We start from the raw sequence: 21,766 nt of genomic DNA, 5'->3' as shown, positions 1-21,766 counted from the left end.
TTTTATAAAACACAACATACCAGTGGACAGGGTGCATCTAATCCAGGTGCTCCTTGGTCTCCCTTATCCCCTTTAGGCCCTCTAGAGCCTTTCTTGCCCCTTTCCCCCTGTGAATAATAGTTCATTAAAATACATAAAAACTTTAGGATCATCCATTTTAAGGCTGTGTGATAAACAAAGACAAAATATTGCAATCTGAAATAGTAACCTTATAGGCTTGATTTTTTTCCATTTAAGGTTTGCCTTGAATCTGGCCAGATTTTGCATTTTACATGTCAATGTAGGTATAGTTTAGCCATGATTATGATCTCAAATTAGAAGAATAACAAGATTCTACTCTCCCATTTTTATTAATGATATGATCTCAGCAATGCCAACATATTATAGATAAATTGGCACTGGGAACATTCATACTTGTTCAAAATTAATTCCCAATGAGCTCAGTGGAGAATTCTGACCCAAAAGGAGAACAACTGGGTTTATAATTACAAAATGTCTGATGGGAGTCATTCTTTTTCAGTGGCTAACATTTCTGACCTCCAGTGATCACTGACCCTAAAATATATATTTGCAGAAGGGTTCCCACCTGCTCTTGGGAAAGGCCAAATAGTTTGCAATAAATCCTGGAAGAAATTACTTCTAAGTGTCTATGGCTAAGCAAGTCCTTGCATCTTCACAATGCACGGTGCCTGCAGGTGTCAGGAACATTGACTTTCCTTATGTGAAGCACCCACCGGCAAGCTACAGCACTTATTCATGAACTGATCTGCTGATGGGGAGGGCGCTAGCCTCCTCTTCAAATGCCTGCTAGTAATCAGTTGCTATTTTTAATCAGTAGCAGATTTGCTGACTATGCTAGGAATGGCTTGTTTCAAGGAGCAGGATGGAGCCAGCACCATGTCTAAATGCCCCAAATTTTATCTTCAAATGGCAGGACCGAGTGCTCAGTCCACAAGCAATTCTGTCACAAAGTGCAACTGAGGACCAAAGATGAATAGCATGTTTCTTTTCCAAGAAAAATACTGTATTGTTCAAATGTGTCTTAAGATAATGTTTATCAGCTTTCACAGATTTGCTGCTGCTGTCACACACAACTAATTTGTTCATTCTTTTAGAGTGATCAACAATTAGCTATTAGTAATAGCACTGAGTGAACCCCTTAGGAATAAATCCAGACTTGCCCTGCTCAAAGAGATGGAACTGGGATCCATCAGAGGCTTTGCACTGATGGAGAGGGCTGGAGTGACAGTTTTCTCAGATTCACTCTTCCCTCTGCAGGACCCTAGTACCATGTCTTATGTTCTTCTGGAGGATCTGGAGGTTTCTGCCCTTTCCACCAGGGTCAGTGAAGCGACTAAGCACAACCTAGGTCCCATGGCACTTTGACCAAGTCTGTGAAATCCCATGAACTACAATTCAATTTCTGGAGTTTGTAGGATTATTTCACAATACACAATGATCAGATGACACTGTTGTTACTATCTAATTTTGGATGTTATTTAGTGGCATGGGTAGACCATGGAACATTTTGCTCTATAATTTTTTGAATATATTCAGTCTAAAAAGGAATTTTTCATTAATATAAAGTCTGCTTTATGATTTTCCCCTCTGGAAAAACAACACAAACTAGTTCAATGCTGTATCATTTTTAAAACTAAAACCATGGAAGGAATGCTTCTGTTTTAAAATAAGCTAATTTGACCAATAATTAGCTGAGTCTTGCTGTAAATTTTATTTTATAGGAGAGGTAAAATTGGCAAAAATATGGTAAAGCTGTTCTGTCCTGCTTAGGCTATTAAAACAGAACTTCATTAGGATGAAAATGGGGATTGTAGGCTTCATGCTACTTCTGCCACATTAAAAGTCATCTTGAATGCTTCACTGAGGTCAATTCTGTTTTGAATAAAGCCAAGATCAAGCCAACAACCACTATTCAATGTGAAAACAAAATGATCAAAACTTTCTGAACCAATTTAGAAAAGTCAGCAACATACAAAGAGGGAAACATTTTGATAAGTGCTTTTGCGTATAAAATGTAAGTGGGATTGCTGGAGAGGTATTTCATTTAGTAATTGGTATAAGGATTAGATGACAACATAGAAATCAGGCAGAGTAGGTATTGTTTCTCTTTCTCTGGTTTTTTTTTTTAAATAAATAATTTTTTAAAAACAACAACATCAAACTGGTAGGAAAAATGGATGGGAAAGGATAGGTCACCCAGGATCAAATGCTGGCATAGAGGAAGGATAATCCAGGAGAAAATGCAGAATGGGTTGCTGCAGGAAGAGGAGGAAGGACCCAGGAAAAAAGGCAGAAGAGCAGGAAGGGATAAGGGGGACAAAGGTAGACCTGTGGAGGCAAGGAACACACATACACGCGCAAACACACATAGACAGGAGAAAAAAAATAGCAGTTGAAATAACAAGTTCCACTTGAATGCACAGATTAAGCATTGATACTGTTTCAGTTGGTTTGCTCAAAAGAATATTCTTTCCATTAATTGTTATAATAGTATGTTCTGAACTTTCTTGACAACACTAGTTTTAGGGAGCTATATTTTATCTCTGCAGTGACACTAGAACCATTGAGACTGATAAGTGGAAGAGAAGGGCCAGATTAGTTTGGAAAGACAATTTCTGTAAAAGATTGCAGAGAACATTCTGTTGCCAAATCATGTTGAAAATTAAACAGTTTCTTCAAGTTACAGTAGGTGCATTTCTCTTACACCAGGAGCACCATAATGCATAAGTGCTTTTGTAAAAAAAACCAAAACAAAACAAAAAAAAACCTTCCCAAAGCAACAGTCAATCATGCAATAAAATACCAATAAATTGCATGCTAATGATAAGTGAAAAAGAATGGATAACCATACATTGTTAGTAGCTAAAAGGATACTTTTTCAGGATTTGGTCAGTGTAGGTTAGTTCTCTCTAGTTCATTTTTTCTAATATTTTTATTTCAAAGTATTAGTCATTATTCTGAGAAAGGAAAACAAATCACTTCCCCAACTCTTTGTCTAGACCAGGGTCAGCAACCCACGGCTCCGGAGCCGCATGTGGCTCTTTCATCCCTCTGCTGCGGCTCCCTGTCACTCAAAATATGCGTCACAATCGCCAACGTGCAACACCCGTCGGCACACGGTTTATTGAGCTTTTTGACCCCCAGTAGGCCAACCATGGATAAATCCAAGAAAATAAAAGTTTCAGAAGAAAACAGAACGTTTAATGGTACGTGGGCAGATTCATTTGCTTTCACTGCTAACCAGACTGGTTTACCAGTCTGGTTTTTTTTTTAGGTAAAAAACAATGTTTGCAGTGTTATCTTCATTTTAGATGTCAAAAGGGTTTTGTGGCTCCTGGTGTTTTCTTTTCTGTGGGAAATGGATCCAAATGGCTCTTTGAGTGTTTAAGGTTGCTGACCCCTGGTCTAGACCTTTGGATCTTTATTCTCATTAAAAGGAGATTGTATTTTGAGGAGAATTCGGACAGGTCTGTCATTTCCCAGTGCTTTATTACAGTTAACTCACAAACAAATCTGTTGCTTTCTGATGATGTTAGATATACAGAAGGTTATCTCATTACAAAACAGTTCCGTCTAACTTAATGTCACAAAATCCCAGCCACTGCCATTCCTGTTTTAGTTAACAGACAGTTTTCTTCTGTCTAAATTTTGTTCAAATTTGAAACCAACTGAAAAAGTTTCAGGATTTTGCTAGGTCACTGAATAATATCTATGTCTTTGAATTAATCAAGAGGAAATGGAGCAAAACCAGAGGTAGAATGATTAACTATGTGACATTAACCTTGGCACAGTTATGAATGGAGAGGTAACACTCATCATCTGATCAGCAGCAAAGACTTATCTCATTATTTCAGCTAGTATTATATCACAAGTTTACTTCAAGATTTATGAAGCTGTTCATGAAAATTATTCTAAACCCTCGATCTATCATTGCTACAAGCTAATATTGCTGCCAGGAATCATAAAGTGACTCCTGCGGCCTCCTCCTGTTCTTGAGCTCAAATATGCCTATAAGTCTTTGTGTTATATTGTTTGTTAGGCTGTAGGATTGTATTTTATCCTTTTCTATGCCATCAAGTAATTAATCATTCCACCATTTCTGTAAAATGTTGATAGCTAAAGAAGCTTAATTTAAGTCTTACCCGGTTTCCTTTTTCACCTGGTGAACCTTGTAAACCCTGCAATATGCAAGTTTTTAAAATTTCTATATGTCTCGTAGCAACACAGAACTTCTCTGATGCTTTGAAATTACACCAAAAACAACAAAATTTTGTGGCACTTCAGAGACCAACATTTTATGCTATCATAAAGCTATAATAAAATTTCCTAGCAGAAATGGTATCAACCTTCTCTAACCCAGTGCCCTCCAGATGTGCTGTTGTTATAATTATGTGTATTTTCATTTCTGGGTAATTTGCAACAGTTTGGGCAGTTGCCTGGGGGATGATGGAAATTGCAATCCAAAACATTTGGAGGGCATCAAATTGGAGAAGGCTAAATTAACCTAACAAAGAAAAATTTGCTTTTAAAAAAGAAATCTAGTAAAAGCTAAAATGTTAAATAACAAAGGAAGCATTCTTTTGACCTTCCCCACAGGAACACATAGTGGAATGTTCTTCTCACAGCCCCTCTGTGTGGCAGGCTGGACAAGTGGTGATTTACTTTTTACACCAGGTTTCATGGTTCAACGGGCAAGCAATAGTTTTCTTTTGCTATATTGGGGAACTGGGTCTATTCGATCACTTCCTCCCTTGCTAGGCACAAGTCAGACCAGATCTGCATGTTCATGCTTGTCCGAGGCTTGCCCACCAGCCTTGCAGTATTTCACTAAACAATACCTTTGTTATCTGTTCCATGCATGTGGAGAAGATAGTATTGATAAAGCCTTTACTTTTTCTCAAGGAAGTAATGGAAGCAGACAATATTTATACCGTTGTGCTAAATTGTTAGATGGATTTGTGAATTGTTTGTGAAAAACAGTGAATTGGGGATTGGTGTGAATAGAAATATTTTTTTAAAAGGCTGTGTACTTACAGGAAGCCCTGCCAGTCCTATTGGTCCTGTAGTTCCAGGATCTCCTTTATTGCCCTAAAATGGAAGTAGGAAGACAAATATTTTCTGATTTTGGAATAGTACTATATTGTGTTAGTAGGTCCGTTCTGTGTCTATTGTAGCTGACCATGCAATAAAAGATAAAATAATGATTATATATTATTATGGTAGGCACCAATTAAAAATCAACTGCTGAAGGCCAAATGCTTTCCTAAATAGAAAGGTGTTAGCAGTTGCAGGGGACAGACAACAAGGAGGAGGTAAGATGAACTGCACTAGACAGGGAACTCCAAAGTCTGAGTGGGGCAACAGGTAAGGCCCTCTTCCTTCTTCCAATATGACATAGGTTTGGAACTGACAGGAAGGCTTCCACAGATGATTTCAACAAGTGAGCAGGTTCATATTGGAGAAGGTGGTCCCTAACCCTAACCTCTTCTTATGGTTAAACGGATTTTTAACCTTAAACAGATTTTACGCAGTAAGGGACAAGTCAGAAGAAGTGGTGGGAAAATAAGTAGGGTATTCTATTAAATTCTATTAATATAACAGGGTAATGGAAGTATCTTATGACTGTAAAAGTTATAAGCAGTGCTTTGAATTGTATCTAGTGTGAGAAATGAAATGTTACTGTTACTAAGTGTTAAGGGTGAAAAACAGGGTTAGGACAGGATCACTGAAGTCTCTTAAGGCCAAAAGGCCTGAGAATCAAATCTTGTAAATAGCTGTACTAATAGTAATAGTGTTTCTTACATCAAAGTCCTGAAAATTGCCAGAGAAGGTAAAAGTGGGGGACAGTAGTAAAACTGTCACCTTCAGTGGAAGAGAGTAGGAAATAGATTGCCTTTTACAACTGGCCGTAATGAGCCTGGAGGAAGGGCTGTTCTCTTATCTCATCCTCCCACAAGATTTAGGAAACAAGTTGGCATCACGTGAGAGGCTCCAAGGCCAAGCTGCCCTGTTGAACTTTTAAAAGGAACTGCGCACGCTTCATAGGCGCATGAATAGTAACTGACACCCCTCTCATAGGTAATGGGCTCATTAGCATGAACATGGGATGTATGTGCGGGAGGGGGAGCATATCAAGGGGTCGTATGATGTAGGCGGACGGAGAAGACTACCTTCTGAGTAGCCCAGCCAATGGGGGAAAAGAGGAAGGGTCTGCGAGCCGGGAAAAGGGAATAAAAAGCAATGTCTTGTGTGTCAACAGCGCGCTACCTGTGTGGTGGGCATCCGCTCTTGCAAGAACGTATTAAACTATACTGCTTGCTACTTTGCCTCCATATCGTCACTACTTGGATTTTACTCCTGACACTAGAAACCTGGATGAAGCCAGTGTCCAGTAAGGTGACATTCTCTCAATCAGAATATCCATTAAATAATGTGGCTGCTGCATTTTCAATAAGATGAAGGTTCCAGACACTTTCAAAGGCAGTTCCATGTAAAACATTTTGCAGTAGTCCATGAACAAAGCAAAACCTCTAGCTGTAGCTGTCACCTGGACTTCTAGATCAAATCATGGTCCTAAAGAACTCCCAAATATAGATCTATGTTTTCAGAGAGACTGCTGCCCCACCTCTACTAACAGCATTTCTGTCTTGTCTGGTTTAATTTTTAACTTGTGAGCCCTCACCCAGCCCGCTACTGACTTTATATGTAGGCTGAGAACTTCCACAAATTCCCTGGTATGTAATGCTAAGGAGAGACTTCTGGGAGTAATTCACATATCAGTAGAATGGAACTCCAAATCTCTGTATGACTTTCCTAGAGATTTACTATAAGCATTCACGTAACCATTCCTCATACGAACGTGACGTTGAAGAAAGGAAGTTTCATTCTTTTCCCCCAAAAAGGCTCCCCACAGGGCAGAATACATGTGATTTCCTAAGTGGCAACAGAATGGTGCTAACATTCTTTATCCTGGTCATCTCTGAAAAGGTGTCTCATCCTAGAATGGGATACACTGTCTTGGTCCCACTGCAAAACAGCTGCCGCAGGAGGCATGCTATTCACAAATAAAACAACACAGGGGCTGACTACAAGACAACCCTATTTCACAGAAGGTGCTCCCTTTCCTCCTCCTCTGCCAGCTAACTCATTTCCTAAATCAATTTTTCTCTCTCACACTGGACCATAAATGCATGTGCTCACTCATACATGCTCTCTCTCACTATCATTCCGTACCCCATTTATACACGGATGCACAAACATCCTTCTGCACCTCACCACAACAAAATCCCCCAAAAATCTCCCGAACAACCCTTTCTCTTTCGCACACACATGCAACCCCTGTCCATTCAGACATAAAAGGTAAAAACTTTCCCCTAATGAGGTTGCTCTAAGTTGGCTCCCCCAGCACCTGCCAGCTTCCTTGTGATGCCCCTCCCTGGCGGCTTCCCTGCCCTTCCAAGAGCATTGCCATTGTTCTCCTGGGCCCCCTGCTGCTTCCTTGAGCCCTGTCCCCAGCAAACCAAACAGAAGCTCCTCTTCTTTCCCCGCTTTTTCTTGGCTTGGTGCACTGCAGAGGAAGCCTCTCGTTTGCAGCTACTTGCCATCTTCATTTTCCCAAAATGCTGCTCAGCCCCACATGTGGTCAAAAAGCACACACAAGAAATGAAGATGGCAGTGTCAGGAGGCCCCCACTTTGCTCTGAAGCGATCCCAGTTACAGGGAAGAAAACATGCTAATAAAGAAATGAAGTGGGGGAAGCTGAGCCTCTTCATCAGCACACACACACACACAAAGGAGGCCAAGTGTGTACTGATGCTTGTGGGCATCATATTGCCCACTGCTGCAGAAGAATATACAGTGGTACCTCGGCTCACGAACGCCCCAGTTCACGACCAAATCGGGTCATGAACAAACATTTCATAAAAATTTTGACTCAGGTCACGAACTCCGCATAGAGTGGCAACTGTGATTGCAGCCATCTCCCCACTCATGCTGGGGGTGGGGGGAGATGGCCAAGATCGTGCCTATCTTTCCTGCACGAGCGCCCATGTTCGCACCCATCCCTCCCCCCAGCGCGCCCGTGTTCGTGCCTGTCTCTCTCCCCCAGCGCACCTGCGTTTGCGCCTGTCTCCCCCCCCCCACCCCCCCGCCAGCCCGCCCCCCCCCCTTCCCCCCCCCCCCCCCTCCCCCCCCCCCCCCACTTTTGAGTTCCCGCCCATCCCCCCCCCCCCCCGGCGCACCCGCGATTGCGCCCATCTCCCCCCTCGAGTGTGCCGGGATGACGGGCGTGTGCAGAGATGATGGGTGTGATCACGGTCATGCTGGGGGGCGGGGGGAGATGGCTGCACTCATGCTCGGGGTGGGGGTGGGAGATGGCCGTGATCTTTGTTGTTCTTTGTCACTTTGCTTCACATTTTTCTGATTTAAAAAAAAATAGTTACAGAACAGATTAACCTTATTTACACTGAACCTTATGGGGAAATTTAACTTGGCTCACAACCAATTAGGGTCATGCACAGAGTCCTGGAATGAATTAAGTTCGTGAGCCAAGGTACCACTGTAGCACAAGGGGAAACAGCTGCATTTAAGATATAGTGGTGATTGTATATGGGTTGCTGATAGCTTGTCAAAGGCTCTGCTTACCCTCTCTCCTTTTGGTCCTGCTGGTCCTGGAACTCCAATTGGTCCTGGAGTACCCTGCAAGTTTATGGGGAAAAAAATTAATGAAGGCATTTACTCAACCATATTCCAAATGACTTAAGAGCATAGTTCTTCATGACAAAAAGAACTGGGAATATTTGGTTATTCAGGATTTTTACTTAAACCCCAAAAGCATTTTGAATTGATGAAGATCTTTGACTTTTAGTCAACTTTAAAACCAGAACTTTATCTGAATAAGTGAAGTTGATATGATGGTAAAAAGAAAGAAAGAAAAGCACATGTGCCTTAAAAAATTGAAATATGTTCTCCCAGGCTTCTATCATCAGCAAAGCTAGAAGCTGCAGCAAAATGAAGGCAAGATCATATTTTTAAGCCTTTCAAAAGAGTTTGGATAGAGATAAGTAAACTCTGCATCACTGTTCAGGTAAGCAGCTCATCATGCAGGCTGAAAGATAACCATGCCCCAGGAAATAATGTAAATATACAGTAATACAGGAGACAGTGTGAGAAGAACTCATTCATGTTGTAATTGTAAGCCATCCAGAGACAAACTGTAATGGACGGGATAGAAATACTCAGATAAATAAATAAAGTAAGTAAGTAAGTTCAGGCTTTCTGTTTGTCTGCCCACCATGTATTATACACCAATTTATTAGTGCTAAGAAAGGGGGAAATCCAATGAAGTGCTTGTTTTTGGCTTAGGAGTATTTTCTCTTTTATGTTCAAGTCCTACTAAAATTACAGACCTTGCCATATTAACTAATTAAACTAACAAGGGCATGATCCAGCTTCTGGGCCAGTTTATAAAATCAAGGACAATCAACTTGAACTGTATCATTTCAGGCTACAGTTGGGGAATGCAGAATATCTAAATGATCTGCACTAAATTGGACGTTTTTAGCACATGAGAAAGCATGATGTTAGGAAGAAAAGTTCAGTTTAAGTTTTGCCCTGAACTGCTAGTTTAAAATTATTTAATTAATGGTGTTTTTATTCCTGAGAAACAAACATGTGAGTCTTCAGATTACATGCTACCAACCCACCAATGAAGTAGTACAGTCCAGGATTCTGATGATTGTAAAACTGGCCCTTATTAAGGACTGGTTGGATCCACCGATTTCAGTAGGAATGCTAAGCATTCCCATAAATCTCTCCCACTGAAAAGGGTCTTTACTTTTTGCCAATGATACTAATGAATGAGCAACAGCATTCTGGCAAGGAAAGGGAATTAATCTGGTATGCCAATAAAACTTCAGTCACATTTATGCTCTATCATACAGGTGGAAGATATACAGTGCTCCAGATGTTATTGGATCTCAACTCATATCAGTCCTAGGCAGCAAAGCCAATGGTGAAGGATGATGGGGTGGCAGTCCAGCAATATCTGGAGGCCACACATTCCCCATCCCTGCTGTATGTTGAACAATACTGTCCAATGCTCTAGTCATGGCATGCTTTTCTCCACATTTTGCAGTCTGAGTGCTTTCTAATTAGCAAGAGTAACCACTGAAACAAAGCTTATCCATTCAGTTACATTTATAACCTGAAGTCAGATCTAATCATTATACTAAGGCATGGGACATCTGCCCAGGTTAACAGGATGACACTCTACTTTGAAAAGGAAAGTGAGAACCATGTTTATTCACAGAGGTGCTTGAGTAGGTTCTTGTCTACCTGTACTACCTGTTCTAGATCCTGAAGACACTTGTCACTTGCTATCTGCTCACCACTACTTTCAACTACTTTCACATGTGTCCTACTTCAATGTCTCAGGTGTTTAATCAGTTGTTCTGTAGGCCTCAGCCAAACTGGTGGTTCAGAACCCTACCATTTCTAAGTTCTTTGGATGGAACCAGGATCTAAATTTCACATGTTTAAGCTAGATTACTAATTTTCTGAGAATGTCTATAGCCTATCCCTGAGCATGAAGAGGAAATGTACTTCCTTACTCCCTTAGGGCTGCACAGTGATAAAGGAAGCTCCACATATCACCTCTACCCAGTGAGGTTCTGCAAATCCAATTATGCAAGTACAAAGGAACAATTCTATATTTTTAAAAGAGAGAAAAATGCAGTAATCTAGAAGAAGAAGTTCCACCAGGATTTCTCAAACACTGTATGACACAGTATCAAGACCTTAATAGAAATAGTTGTCCATATTTCATCCAAAAAATTTAGACTGCTTTGTAAAATGGGTTAATATTCTTCTTCTGGAATGAAAACTTGACTAACAGAATTCAGAGGCTGCTAACTCCAGGATAATGCTCTGAGACAAAAAAACCATGTCAATGTAGACATAACTTATAATTCCTCAAGAGTCATGTAAATTTCAATAACTGTTGTATAACCAAAATAACAACTCTGATAATTGTTTTCATTATAATTTCTCTCATTAAGGATGCAAGGTTTTTCTAGCTGCTGTTGACTCTTCTTCAACTCAGCACTTCTGGATGGACTATATGAATACAAGGATACAGTCTTATGATTGCTAGATATTCTTTAGACAGCTATAGGAAAATTTAAATAAAAATTTAAAGCTCGACCCTGAGGTTAAGAACTAGGGCCCCTCTCTACCCCCACAGCTCCTTCCATGCTGGCTGTGACTCCAAGGTTGCAAGTATGACAACAGAGATGCTATTTCGGCAGGGAGGGAGATGGCAGAAAGGAGAATATCAAGCATCTGCTGGAATATGAGGAATCCTGGTTGTGCCTCAGCATTTCCTCCTCATAAGCAGGGTAAAACACTTAGTGTTTTGGATAGTTAGGAAAGCATGGAGGCATTCCTTGCCTCCTCACTCCCCAAAGTCAGAGGATGCTCATAATCCTCTGACTTTGGAGGGTACCAGGCAGCCGCACTGGATAGGCTGTCTGCAAATGAATCAGTATTTGTCCTCCAAGGATAACTGGCTAAGCAAACTGGCTAAAACAGGAACAGACCCCAGAAGACTATTAAGGAGTTAACCAGTAATTCCTTATGGGTTTAACAGAGTGAAGCTTAAAATCATTTCCCACTGTAGTGGGTGGAATCATGGAACTGAGAAGATAATTTAAACTGACATGAAAGCCAGTTTTTTTACATGTAGCAAAACCATGTTCAGAAGATGCCAGAAAGCTTTATGGCCAGGTCTCCTTGGTGTGAAGAACATTCCAGGTTATAGTACAGCGGTCAACAATATATATTTTTCTTTCGAGGGTCATGTTCCTTTATGTATAAGCTGTTGGGAGGGCTGGCACATGGTGGTGGTGGGTGGATCAGCCCTCTTCTCTTTCTCTTGCACCCCTTTTTGTTATTCCCTTTCCCCCACAAGGTTCTTCTTCCCCCTGCAGTAGAGTGCCAGGGAAGAGACAGATTGCTTTTTCCAGCAGTCTGAACTTGACTGCACCCACAGGAAGTTAGGCCTAGGATTGCTGGTTGACCACCTCTTCCACAGTGAGCTCAGGACATGGAATTGGCTGCAATACATTGACAGTATTTGAAATAAAAATGTGACAGAGTGCCTTTTGCTCATGCTACTGATTTTTAGAGCATTACTATTGTTGAGACAAGTGTGAAGAGGTGCTTTATACAAACGTTTCACAGCGAGAATAAAAGAGGACAATGGACAGCTGACAATATGAGGACAGAGGCACATAACATCAGAATGGTAACATGCAAATGATTCACTGACATAATTTACAGAATATTATAAATAAAGAGGCAGACTATCCTCAATCCACAAGACTGTAATGAACAACATGTTGGCTGTTCAGAATCAAAATGGAGTGGTTTCACTTGTCCTAGCCTATCCTTTTGGGAAGACAATGATACAGATGTGGTTATGGCACGACAAAGACAGCAAATCACAGCATTAGGGGATAGGAATAGAGGGCAATGGAGAACTGGAACTCACCGGTGGGCCAGGTCTGCCGTCTAAACCTGAAGCACCCTGGACAGACAAGGAAGGGTTAACAAAACAAAAGGCAAAGAGGAAGGGGGTGAGGAGGGGAAAGGAGAGGTGAGTGAAGCAGTGACTGGAGACAAACATGTGCCAACGATAAAAAACAAAACTCAAATCTCAAAGACAGGTGATGGCACTCACAAGGAAACTAACAAAAAACAAACACTAAATGCAACATAGGCTGGTTGCTTTAGGATGCCTGTGAGAATGCAGCAGTCCAGCACACTCTCCCAGAACAAAGAACACCTCCCTCTGGATTTTGGAGAGCATTGCTGATTCCTCATCCTATGCAGCTGAGAGAAATAAAACCTTTCTGGTGATAGCATGTGAACTGGCCAGCAATAAGCATATTAGGAAATGAATTTTGAGGGGAAGTAATAACGGTTGCTTAGAAATGCAGTAGCATTGCTGTTGACTCTGAGAAGCTAATACAAAAATTTCTCACATAGAACCATCGCCTGGGGAAGGACAGTTATATTTTCCTTCAACCCCTTTGGGCTTTTCTACATTCCATTTTTTGCAGGAGTAAGGCTGCTTCCCTGATATGGTTCTTTTCATCCAGGTTTTTCTTTCTCTGCCTTTGTATCCATTCTGTCCCACAAGCACAAGGGTAACTTTGATATGGTTGAACTGAAAATCTATACCGGCATTTTCTGGCTTTTGTTATGAGATAAGGGAATATTAGCTTATTATCCTTGCTGTTAAAATGGCTGCTAAACCTAGGAGAGGCGTTGAAGGATGGTAAAGGTATGTAGGGACCCAGAAAGTACCAACAGTAAAGGATAATTTAATATTAAATTGTAATTTAATATTATAATTATTTTCAATTTATTGTTGTAAGCCGCCCCGAGGCTTCGGCGAATGGGGCGGCATAAAAATGTTTTAATAAATAAATAAATAAATAATAATGAAAGCATATTACATGCTTCTTGTACAAAAGCCATATACCTAGTAACGTTATAGCAATGCTCCAGAAGTTAAAGGATGGGAAATGGTTAAAACAGTTTATATTTAACATTTAAAGCCTTTCTGAAAAAATCAAGCAAAGGTTATATTGCAGTGTGTGTATGTCTACCAAGAGATAAGTCCCACTGAATTCAATGGAACTTACTTCCAGGAAAGTGGGTACCAGATCGCAGCCTTAGTCGTATTTCCTCCTGAAAACAAGGAATGGGATTTAGGGATGCTGACTTCATGGACCTCTCAGTTGTCTGATCATATGCCCTCCTATTTTATAATTCTGTCCCTTTCCCTATTCTCTTTGTTGGGAAGGGGCTGGGAGGCATGGCTGGTGCATTTTGCATGATTGTGGCAGCTCCTTTGACCCCCCCCCCACAACTGTATTATTACTGCTAACAATTTCATTTCAATACTGACCATAGCCGAAATTCTCTGAACAGTTTACAACGAAGTGTACAAACAATAAAATATAATAGACAAAAACATTAACAAAATTAAAATTAATTTAAAACAGTATAAAAACATTTTAAATTAAAAGACAATAAAAAGATCCAGCCAAGAATAAAGGAAAGACACCTGGCTAATTGTGTCAGGCCCTGAATGACCAGGTAGATCTTTAAAAGCCTTTGCAAAGAAGACTCTCAACCTGGTGCTGAAAAGATGGCAAATTTGGCACCAGGTGGGCCTCAACAGGAAGAATATTCCAAAGATATTCCACCACAGAAAAGACCACAGAAGAGACCCCCCCCACCCTAGTTTCCACCCTCTGAGCCTCTTGAGGGGTTGGCACTTGGAGGAAGGCTCCAGAGGTTGAGTGTAGTGTCTGGGTAGATTGGGGTTGGGAGTGTCGGTCCAACAGGTATTGCAGTCCCAAGCCATGTAGGGCTTGTACAATTGATAGCTCCCACATGGATACACCAGTTCATATACCTGATGTCTCCAAGCAGGCTCTGTCACAAGCTGCTGGTGCCCCAACATGTTCCCATTAACACAAGGGGTTTGACAAATTTCAATCCCATCCAAGATCTCAAGAGGATTTTGCCATCACCAATGTTTTGTTGGATATACTTTTAACGCCTGTGTGCCTTTAATGGGAATATGGCAGGGAAACATTTAATAAGCATGGCACTGGACCTGAGAACCTGTACTTTCCCTTGCCTTATGAATTTTCCTTATCTTTTTCCTGCCATGTAACTACCAAAGCCATATGGATGCATTTAAAATTGGCAATTGGCAATCCCAGTTGAAATCAAACATGCAACAACTTTAAGGCTTCTCAGCATGAGGCTGTTAACCCACTATTTTACCATTTTTTTGAAAATTTAGCAGGATTAGGATTGGTTCCTTTAGAAGTTTCTTTTTCTTTCTCTGCTTTTTCCTAAGTTTCATTACACAAGGCCAAGGTGGCAAAATCAAACAGTGGAACTGTGGAAATTCCTAAGCTTTTCATAGTGTGATTTCTAGATAATACCAGAATTTCCCTTATCTCAGAAAAGTTGAGGGCATGGTTACAAAGCATGGAACAGCCACTGGAGGATGATAACATTGAGTAAAACATTTACAAACTGCCATGAGGAGGAAAGAGTGAAGTGCCTCAGCTAGAGAAGCCCATAACTTCTGTTTCAGTGGAATAACAAATTCTTAATTTATATTTTATCAATTGCTCTCTTCTTTGAAAATCCATTGAAGCAGAACTTTTGTTAGTTAAATATTAAGATGACTTGATGGAATGTTCAAGCAAAAAGATGATGCTGCAGAAGCTTTTCTTGGTTACAGAGCAAAACAGTATTTTGGTAAATAGATATTAAGGAAATGGGTACGACAAAAGAAGACTGGTGCGCCGTATTTTAAATGCTGCATCTTCTTCACTTTTCTTGTCATGTCGAATTTAGCATTTCAGGTATATTTAAATACACGGTTTCATATGTTCTACACACCAGGCCATTTTCAACCAGTCAGTTGAATAGAGTCCAGGGAAACGGTGATACAGATGCTTATTCCTGTATGGATCCTCATTGGCTATGTAATTGTATTTACTACTCTTCATTAAATGCTGTGGGTTTGTGCTGCTAATAGAAGTAGAAATGGAATGGAAAGTATCCTTTCTAATGAACTTACTAATAATTGCAACCTTAATTATATAAATATTTCAAGTCATATTTATAAGCCAGCCTCAAAGTGCTTCATAGGCAAAACTCTATTGAAATAAATGGGGCTTGAAAATGGAAAAGGAAGTTTTGGAGAATGGCCATAAGTTTGTACATCCAGAATAATTGGCTTTTGCAATGAATGGTCAGGAAGACTGATCATTCTTTCAGTAAGTACCCTGTTAACAGTTGTGTCACTCTGTAGTTCAATAATCCTGCATTACATGATTGTTTCTTATAGGAGAGATTATAGTTAAATTGTCAAGCATCAATGGTTGCTAGGAGAAAAGGAACTGATTTGATATCAAATCTGAAAACCAGGACAAAAGACAGATCCATCTTTGGTGCAAAATGGCTTAAAAATATATAGGCATAAAATGGCTTGAAAATATAGGAAGTTGGATCAAAGTAAGAAATGCAAGCCTTGTATAATTATATGGTCACAGTGACATTTTCACATTGAAAAAGTCTACCTTTGAAGTTTAAGTAACAATAACAAGAAGGTTCATATTCAGAATATCACATGCCTCCAGTTCAGTGTGGATTTTATGGACAGGAGTTCCTTAAAGACTCTTATGACCCTTGGTGTAATTTTCTTCTCACCATGGGTGCTTCCTAATTGTGCAATTGACCTGCCTAGTTCTTAGATTTTCACAGAGGATCTGGATAGCATCATGATCCATTTTTACTCAGCCAGTATTTTCCAACTGCAAAATAATCAGATGAGGAAAACAGCAGGAATGCAATTCTTTGGCAGAGTGTTGACAAGAAAGTGGAAAACTAAGGCAGGGTGGGAAGAGTTGTTCCTGGAAAAGCAGGGCTGATGCATTGAGGACAGTGTCCCTTTCTCCATTGCTTTTCTGGTTCCAGAGCCCTTTTCTTTTCTTAAAAAGCTTCCAAAGCAGGGAGAGGTGTCACTGAAAACAGCAGAACTTCTGCGTATACATAGATGCAGAGCCTAAGTATTTTTACAGCAGTTTTGGGAATCTTTTACTGGTGATTGACCGTTTTGTTCTCGATCTTAATAAATAAATAAATAAATATCACTATGCTGGAACTGGAGCTCTCTGAAATGACTCAAGCTAATAAACTGCGGAGACTCCTGCGAGTCCCTTGGACAGCAAGGTGATCAAACCGGTCAGTCCTAGAGGAGATCAACACTGACTGCTCTTTAGAAGGCCAGATACTGAAGATGAAACTCGAATACTTTGGCCACCTAATGAGAAGGAAGGACTCCCTGGAGAAGAGCCTAATGCTGGGAACAATTGACGGCAAAAGAAGAAGGGGACGGCAGAGAATGAGGTGGCCGGATGGAATCACTAAAACAGTTGGTGTGAGCTTGAGTGGACTCCGGGGGATGGTGGAGGACAGGAAGGTCTGGAGGAATGTTGTCCATGGGGTCACAATGGGTCGGACACGACGTTGTGACTAACAGCAACAGCAATAAACAACTTGTCAATTTCAACTACTGAAGAAGTGGAATTTGGAAAGAATGTTGGGAGAAGTGTGTGGTGGTGGGGGGGGGGGGCAGAATTTGAGGATGTAACAAAATCCTGCAGTTTTCTAGGCTGGTCATGAAATTGAAGAGAAAATCAAGGTGTGAGTTTGAAGTGAAGGACAAGGAGCCGGTTTATCAGGATTTATCCCCATTGTATGATCAAGTTTATTCCAAGTAAAGCTTTCATTTACTTGCCCAGTGCTGCAGCTCCTCTTTAAAAGAAAAAAAAAAAATGCAAACACGCATGTATAGACAAAAGGGGGTGCTAAAATGCTGAGAAGAACCTGCTTCAAAATGATAGGAGAAAGGTGTGTTGACTAGGTAGGGTTGGGAAGGGGAGGCATTAGCACTGCCTTGGCTATGTTGTGCACCTTGTATGGACTGAATACAATGAGATGCACACTGCAAAAGAGCTCTAGAGATGTCCCCACCCCAGTTTGCCTGAACTTTTAAAAAAGCTGTGTATGCAAGTAAATTCCCTAAATTAATTACGTGGTTTGTGAAGTATTTCCTTTAGTCTTCCCAGAACCAACTGTAAATCAACTTCCTGGTGAATTTTAGAGAAGGGGTTTTTTAAAATACTCATTTGCCCCTTCTGTACTAATATATTTTTAAGTGTTTGCATTTTTAGTGTGTATGAAGCATATGTATCCTAAAATCCACAATATGAATTTTCCTTGAAAGAGAGATTTCCAGCAGGATTACAACACTCTAACAAGAAATTCTTGCTAGCTATTATGTAATAGCTTTCCCCAACTTGGTACACTCGTATGTTTTTGACAATGACTGTCAGCATTCCTGACACGGACCTTTCTGGCAGGGGCTAGTGGGACTGAAGAAGTCCAAAACATTTCGAGAGTACTAGATTGGAGAAGCTGCTTATAACATCATGTCCTTACATCTGTTTGCAAGGTGGCTGCACAATGCCTTTGACATCATCCCTTTCCACATGCATGTATGTGTATGTGGTCATATTTGTGACAAGTATTTGCTCATGCAGCAGTGCTGAATTTTCATGCGTGAACAGACACTGCTAAATCTACTTTGAATCACAAATATCCCTGACTAGATAACTTGCACAGTACATCTTGAAAAGTGAGTCCTAGATTAATCTGCTGATGCATTCACATTAGAACATACAAATCTCCATGAATGTACATAGTGCCTGAATCAAACAATAGACATCACATGTAGGAAGTTGCAGGCTTCAGCTAATGCAGATCTAACTTCGTATCCACATCATGGTTTCCACCTGAACTCCACTGAACTCCCTGGATACAGAGGGCAAGGCATAGCCCTATCCAGGAACACTAGCTGACCTGCTCAGGACAAGGGTACAGAAATCATATAAAGGAAAGGAATGAATATAATGTTATATGTCAGAATTGGCCCTTGGAAGATATGTTTATTAGGAACAATGTCCTGTTAGAGTACATGTATTAGCAAAAACAATCTTAAAATTTAAGTTTCTTTTTCCAGTCCAAACCTGTTTAAGGTCTCAGTCATTTCTGAAACTCAAATATTGGGCACTTTTTTTGGTATTTCCATTTATATGGGCCCTGCAAAAAATGCCATGTTAGCATATTAGTACCTGACAACATGCCTGATATCTCTTGAATTCTCTCTTAATTTTTTAAGTCATTTGTGTGTATGCCTTGCTTTTAAAAGCATTTTAAAACCACATAATTTCTTCTTTAAAAACCATAACATGTTAATTAACAAAACAATGCAGATTGTTAGCCAAGTGTATCTGTAGTATAACTGCCACAAGAAGTGGAAATTACTAAGTTGGGGATTTTTTAGGTTGGTTGCCTTGCCACTCACCATAAAATATCCTCTGTGTGGTCCATGATGATGTTATCTCCTGCAGTATGGTATAGTGACAGGATGTGAGACCTCTCTTCCACAGGCCTAATCTGGCCCATGGAGGTTCTACATGCATCCTGTGGAGCCATCTTGGGTTCATGCAGGAGGCAGAGCTCAGAGGCCAGGCCTCACCTCATGCAGGAATCCTCCCTGAATGTGGGTAGCAGGGGACTCAACCACTCCTCTCAGCACCACCTGGAGCAGACCCTCCTCCCAGTGCTGACCAAATAGCTTTGCTTTGCATGCCACCAGAAGCCAGGGAGTCCAAGGGGGTCAATGACACTAGAGGGTGCGACTGTATTCATTGAGTCCAGCCAGCCACAAAAGGCCTGGCAAGGAGCAATTCAGCACCTTGCCTCCACCACCACCACAGTGTTTTGGCATTCCTCATATAGTGTAATAGCTAAACAACTGTAAACTTGACCCCATTGGGTACCGCTTCATGGTAGCTGTGGCTGCATTCGTCCCCATGCTGCTCTAGCTTCACTTGCCTTCTGCTGCTACCAAACAACCTGCTGGAGGTTGTGGCCTAGGCTCCTGCTCCTTCATCACTCCTAAGGATCTTCCAATTATCTGTCTTCCCTTCCAAGCTTCCTCTTGTATTGCCCACAATGATGAAGCAAGGAACTTCCTGCTCCAAGTGTCCGTAATGCTGTTCACTTGATCATTATGGTAGAATGTTCTGCACTAATGCCTGATGGAGAGACCGAGCAGTGGCACACCCAATGGCAATCTGGCTTGCAACGGAATGCACAAAGAACCTGTGTGTCATGGGCAAACTATAATCTAGGCAAACAAAAAAGAGCTCAGTGAACATGTGAATCAAGCAGGAAATGGGCCATCTGGCTAGGCATGGTATGACCTAGAAAGGAGATACAAAATGTTTTGGGGCTCAGTGGCTTTGTTGGGAAGGATTGCCAATTTATACTCCAGCCAACTCCTTTCTCCCCAGTGCCCCATGTTTGTAGATGAAGAAAAACTTCTATGCTTCCCTTTTTTCTTGCACATCTCAGCATTTAACCTGGCATTTGAACATGATTTTTTTTAAAAAAAAAAAACTGTGTTAAAAGCCCTGATGTAAATTACCCTTTATTGCCCAAAGCAATCAGAACACAGGAGAAGGTGCTCTAATAACCAGACTATTCAGATTCAAGACATCTTTGCAGCTCCACATACTTTGCTGCATTGTAGTTTGAAGTTTGAGATTTTGTGTGTAATTGTGCCAAATTGTGTTCGTCTGAGATTTTGTCAACTCTTGGATTAAGAATGGCTTCTTAAGTTCCCCTTGCTTTCTGAATACTTACGGGCAATCCCAGAGGACCTCGGTCTCCTTTTTCTCCCTGGGAACCTTTTTCACCTTCCTTTCCATCAATGCCTGCTTCCCCCTAAAGGAAAGATGTATCAGGAAAAAGCCCAACATTCCTTGCAAAGCTTCTAAAGAAACAGGAATTACGTAGCAAAGGCATCCAGAATAACATAGCAATGACCAAATGACATTTTACAGCCAATTTCACACTAGACAAAGCCAAGCCGCTCCACTGATTTCACAGAAGATATTGATAGTGTATCATGGTGAGAATGATAGGAGAATCAGCCTCTGTGGTAGATACCAGACTTCATGACAATAGAGAAATCCTGAGTTCTATTAGATGAAGATGATTTTTTTTCAGGTAACCTGATTTGTAGACATGTCTTATACACTGAGCTGGTTCTCATGTAACAACAACCTGTGCATTTAAACACTGATGGGTTGTCATGTGCAAGCAGGTGTTCCGCATGTAGTGCATCTACCTCTTCCATTTCACTGTACAACCTGCAGTTAGCTCCTTCCTAGATACTGGAGTATGACATGTGAACTGAGACCACTGGTTTGTTTAGGGGCTAAACAACCTAGTGGTGAATTCAACAGCAGATAATGGATTCTTAAACCAGTGGGTTGTCATAATGTGCAAACATGGAGAAACATATTTTTAGAGACACGACTACATATTGGATTGGATTGGATTGGATTGGATTGGATAGGAAAGGAAAGGAGCTTCATAGAGGGCGATTTTGAGCTAAGAAGTGTAGGGAGGAAGAATATAATCCTTTTCTTATGAGTGTTGTTTCCCTTTTCCAAACTGCACACCTAAACAACATTTGGGCCCTAATGTACACATTGGCACATCACTGGATTGCAATACCATTTTATTTCATTTTGTTCATATCCTAACTATGTAAACACAGAGGTCTGGGGTATGTTACAACTGACATGTTTGGAGCGTCTAACCCATCAAAAGTCTAACCCATCAAAACCCAGCATCCTACCAGATATCTATAAAAGTGTTAAATTTGATTCAATGTGATTGCCCTTCATTCTTACCTTAGGTCCTGGAAGGCCTTGGGGACCCTGGATTTTAAAGTAACAACAAGAAAAGATGTCAGACCATTCTAAACTTTAAAAGTTAAGACTGTTGCTTAACTTTCTGGATCCCAGTCCCATAAAATGCAGACAGCTCCTACATTATTGTAATACTTCACTTACTAGTTAACAGGTTGAAGTATAATAACCAATAAAGTTATAACAAATATCACCATGTGGTTTGCTTTTATTCCCAATGTTTGCTATCCATAGAAAAATATCCAGTAGTAATGTATCAACTTGATAGACACTGTGCATAAAGTCCTTCTAAAATG

The 21,766-nt window shown here is 40.7% G+C and overlaps 1 protein-coding gene across 1 annotated transcript in view; it reads right to left on the bottom strand.

Moving 5' to 3' along the window:
* Positions 1-21,766, bottom strand: part of COL13A1 (collagen type XIII alpha 1 chain) — a 49,373-nt gene that overhangs the window by 8,193 nt on the left and 19,414 nt on the right. Inside the window, exons 11-16 of the mRNA XM_044420071.1 lie at positions 21,453-21,479; positions 20,395-20,475; positions 8,665-8,718; positions 5,056-5,109; positions 4,164-4,199; positions 21-107 (exon numbers count right to left, since the gene is read on the bottom strand). Of these exons, the coding sequence (XP_044276006.1) occupies positions 21-107; positions 4,164-4,199; positions 5,056-5,109; positions 8,665-8,718; positions 20,395-20,475; positions 21,453-21,479 (339 nt within the window). The remainder of the gene's footprint in view (positions 1-20; positions 108-4,163; positions 4,200-5,055; positions 5,110-8,664; positions 8,719-20,394; positions 20,476-21,452; positions 21,480-21,766) is intronic.

The sequence above is a fragment of the Varanus komodoensis genome, unplaced genomic scaffold, assembly GCF_004798865.1.
Source record: "Varanus komodoensis strain SLA01 unplaced genomic scaffold, ASM479886v1 scaffold11, whole genome shotgun sequence".
Classification (NCBI taxonomy): domain Eukaryota; kingdom Metazoa; phylum Chordata; class Lepidosauria; order Squamata; family Varanidae; genus Varanus; species Varanus komodoensis.
The sequence above is the reverse complement of the archived record's forward strand: the minus strand, read 5'-3'. Positions and strand labels throughout refer to the sequence as shown.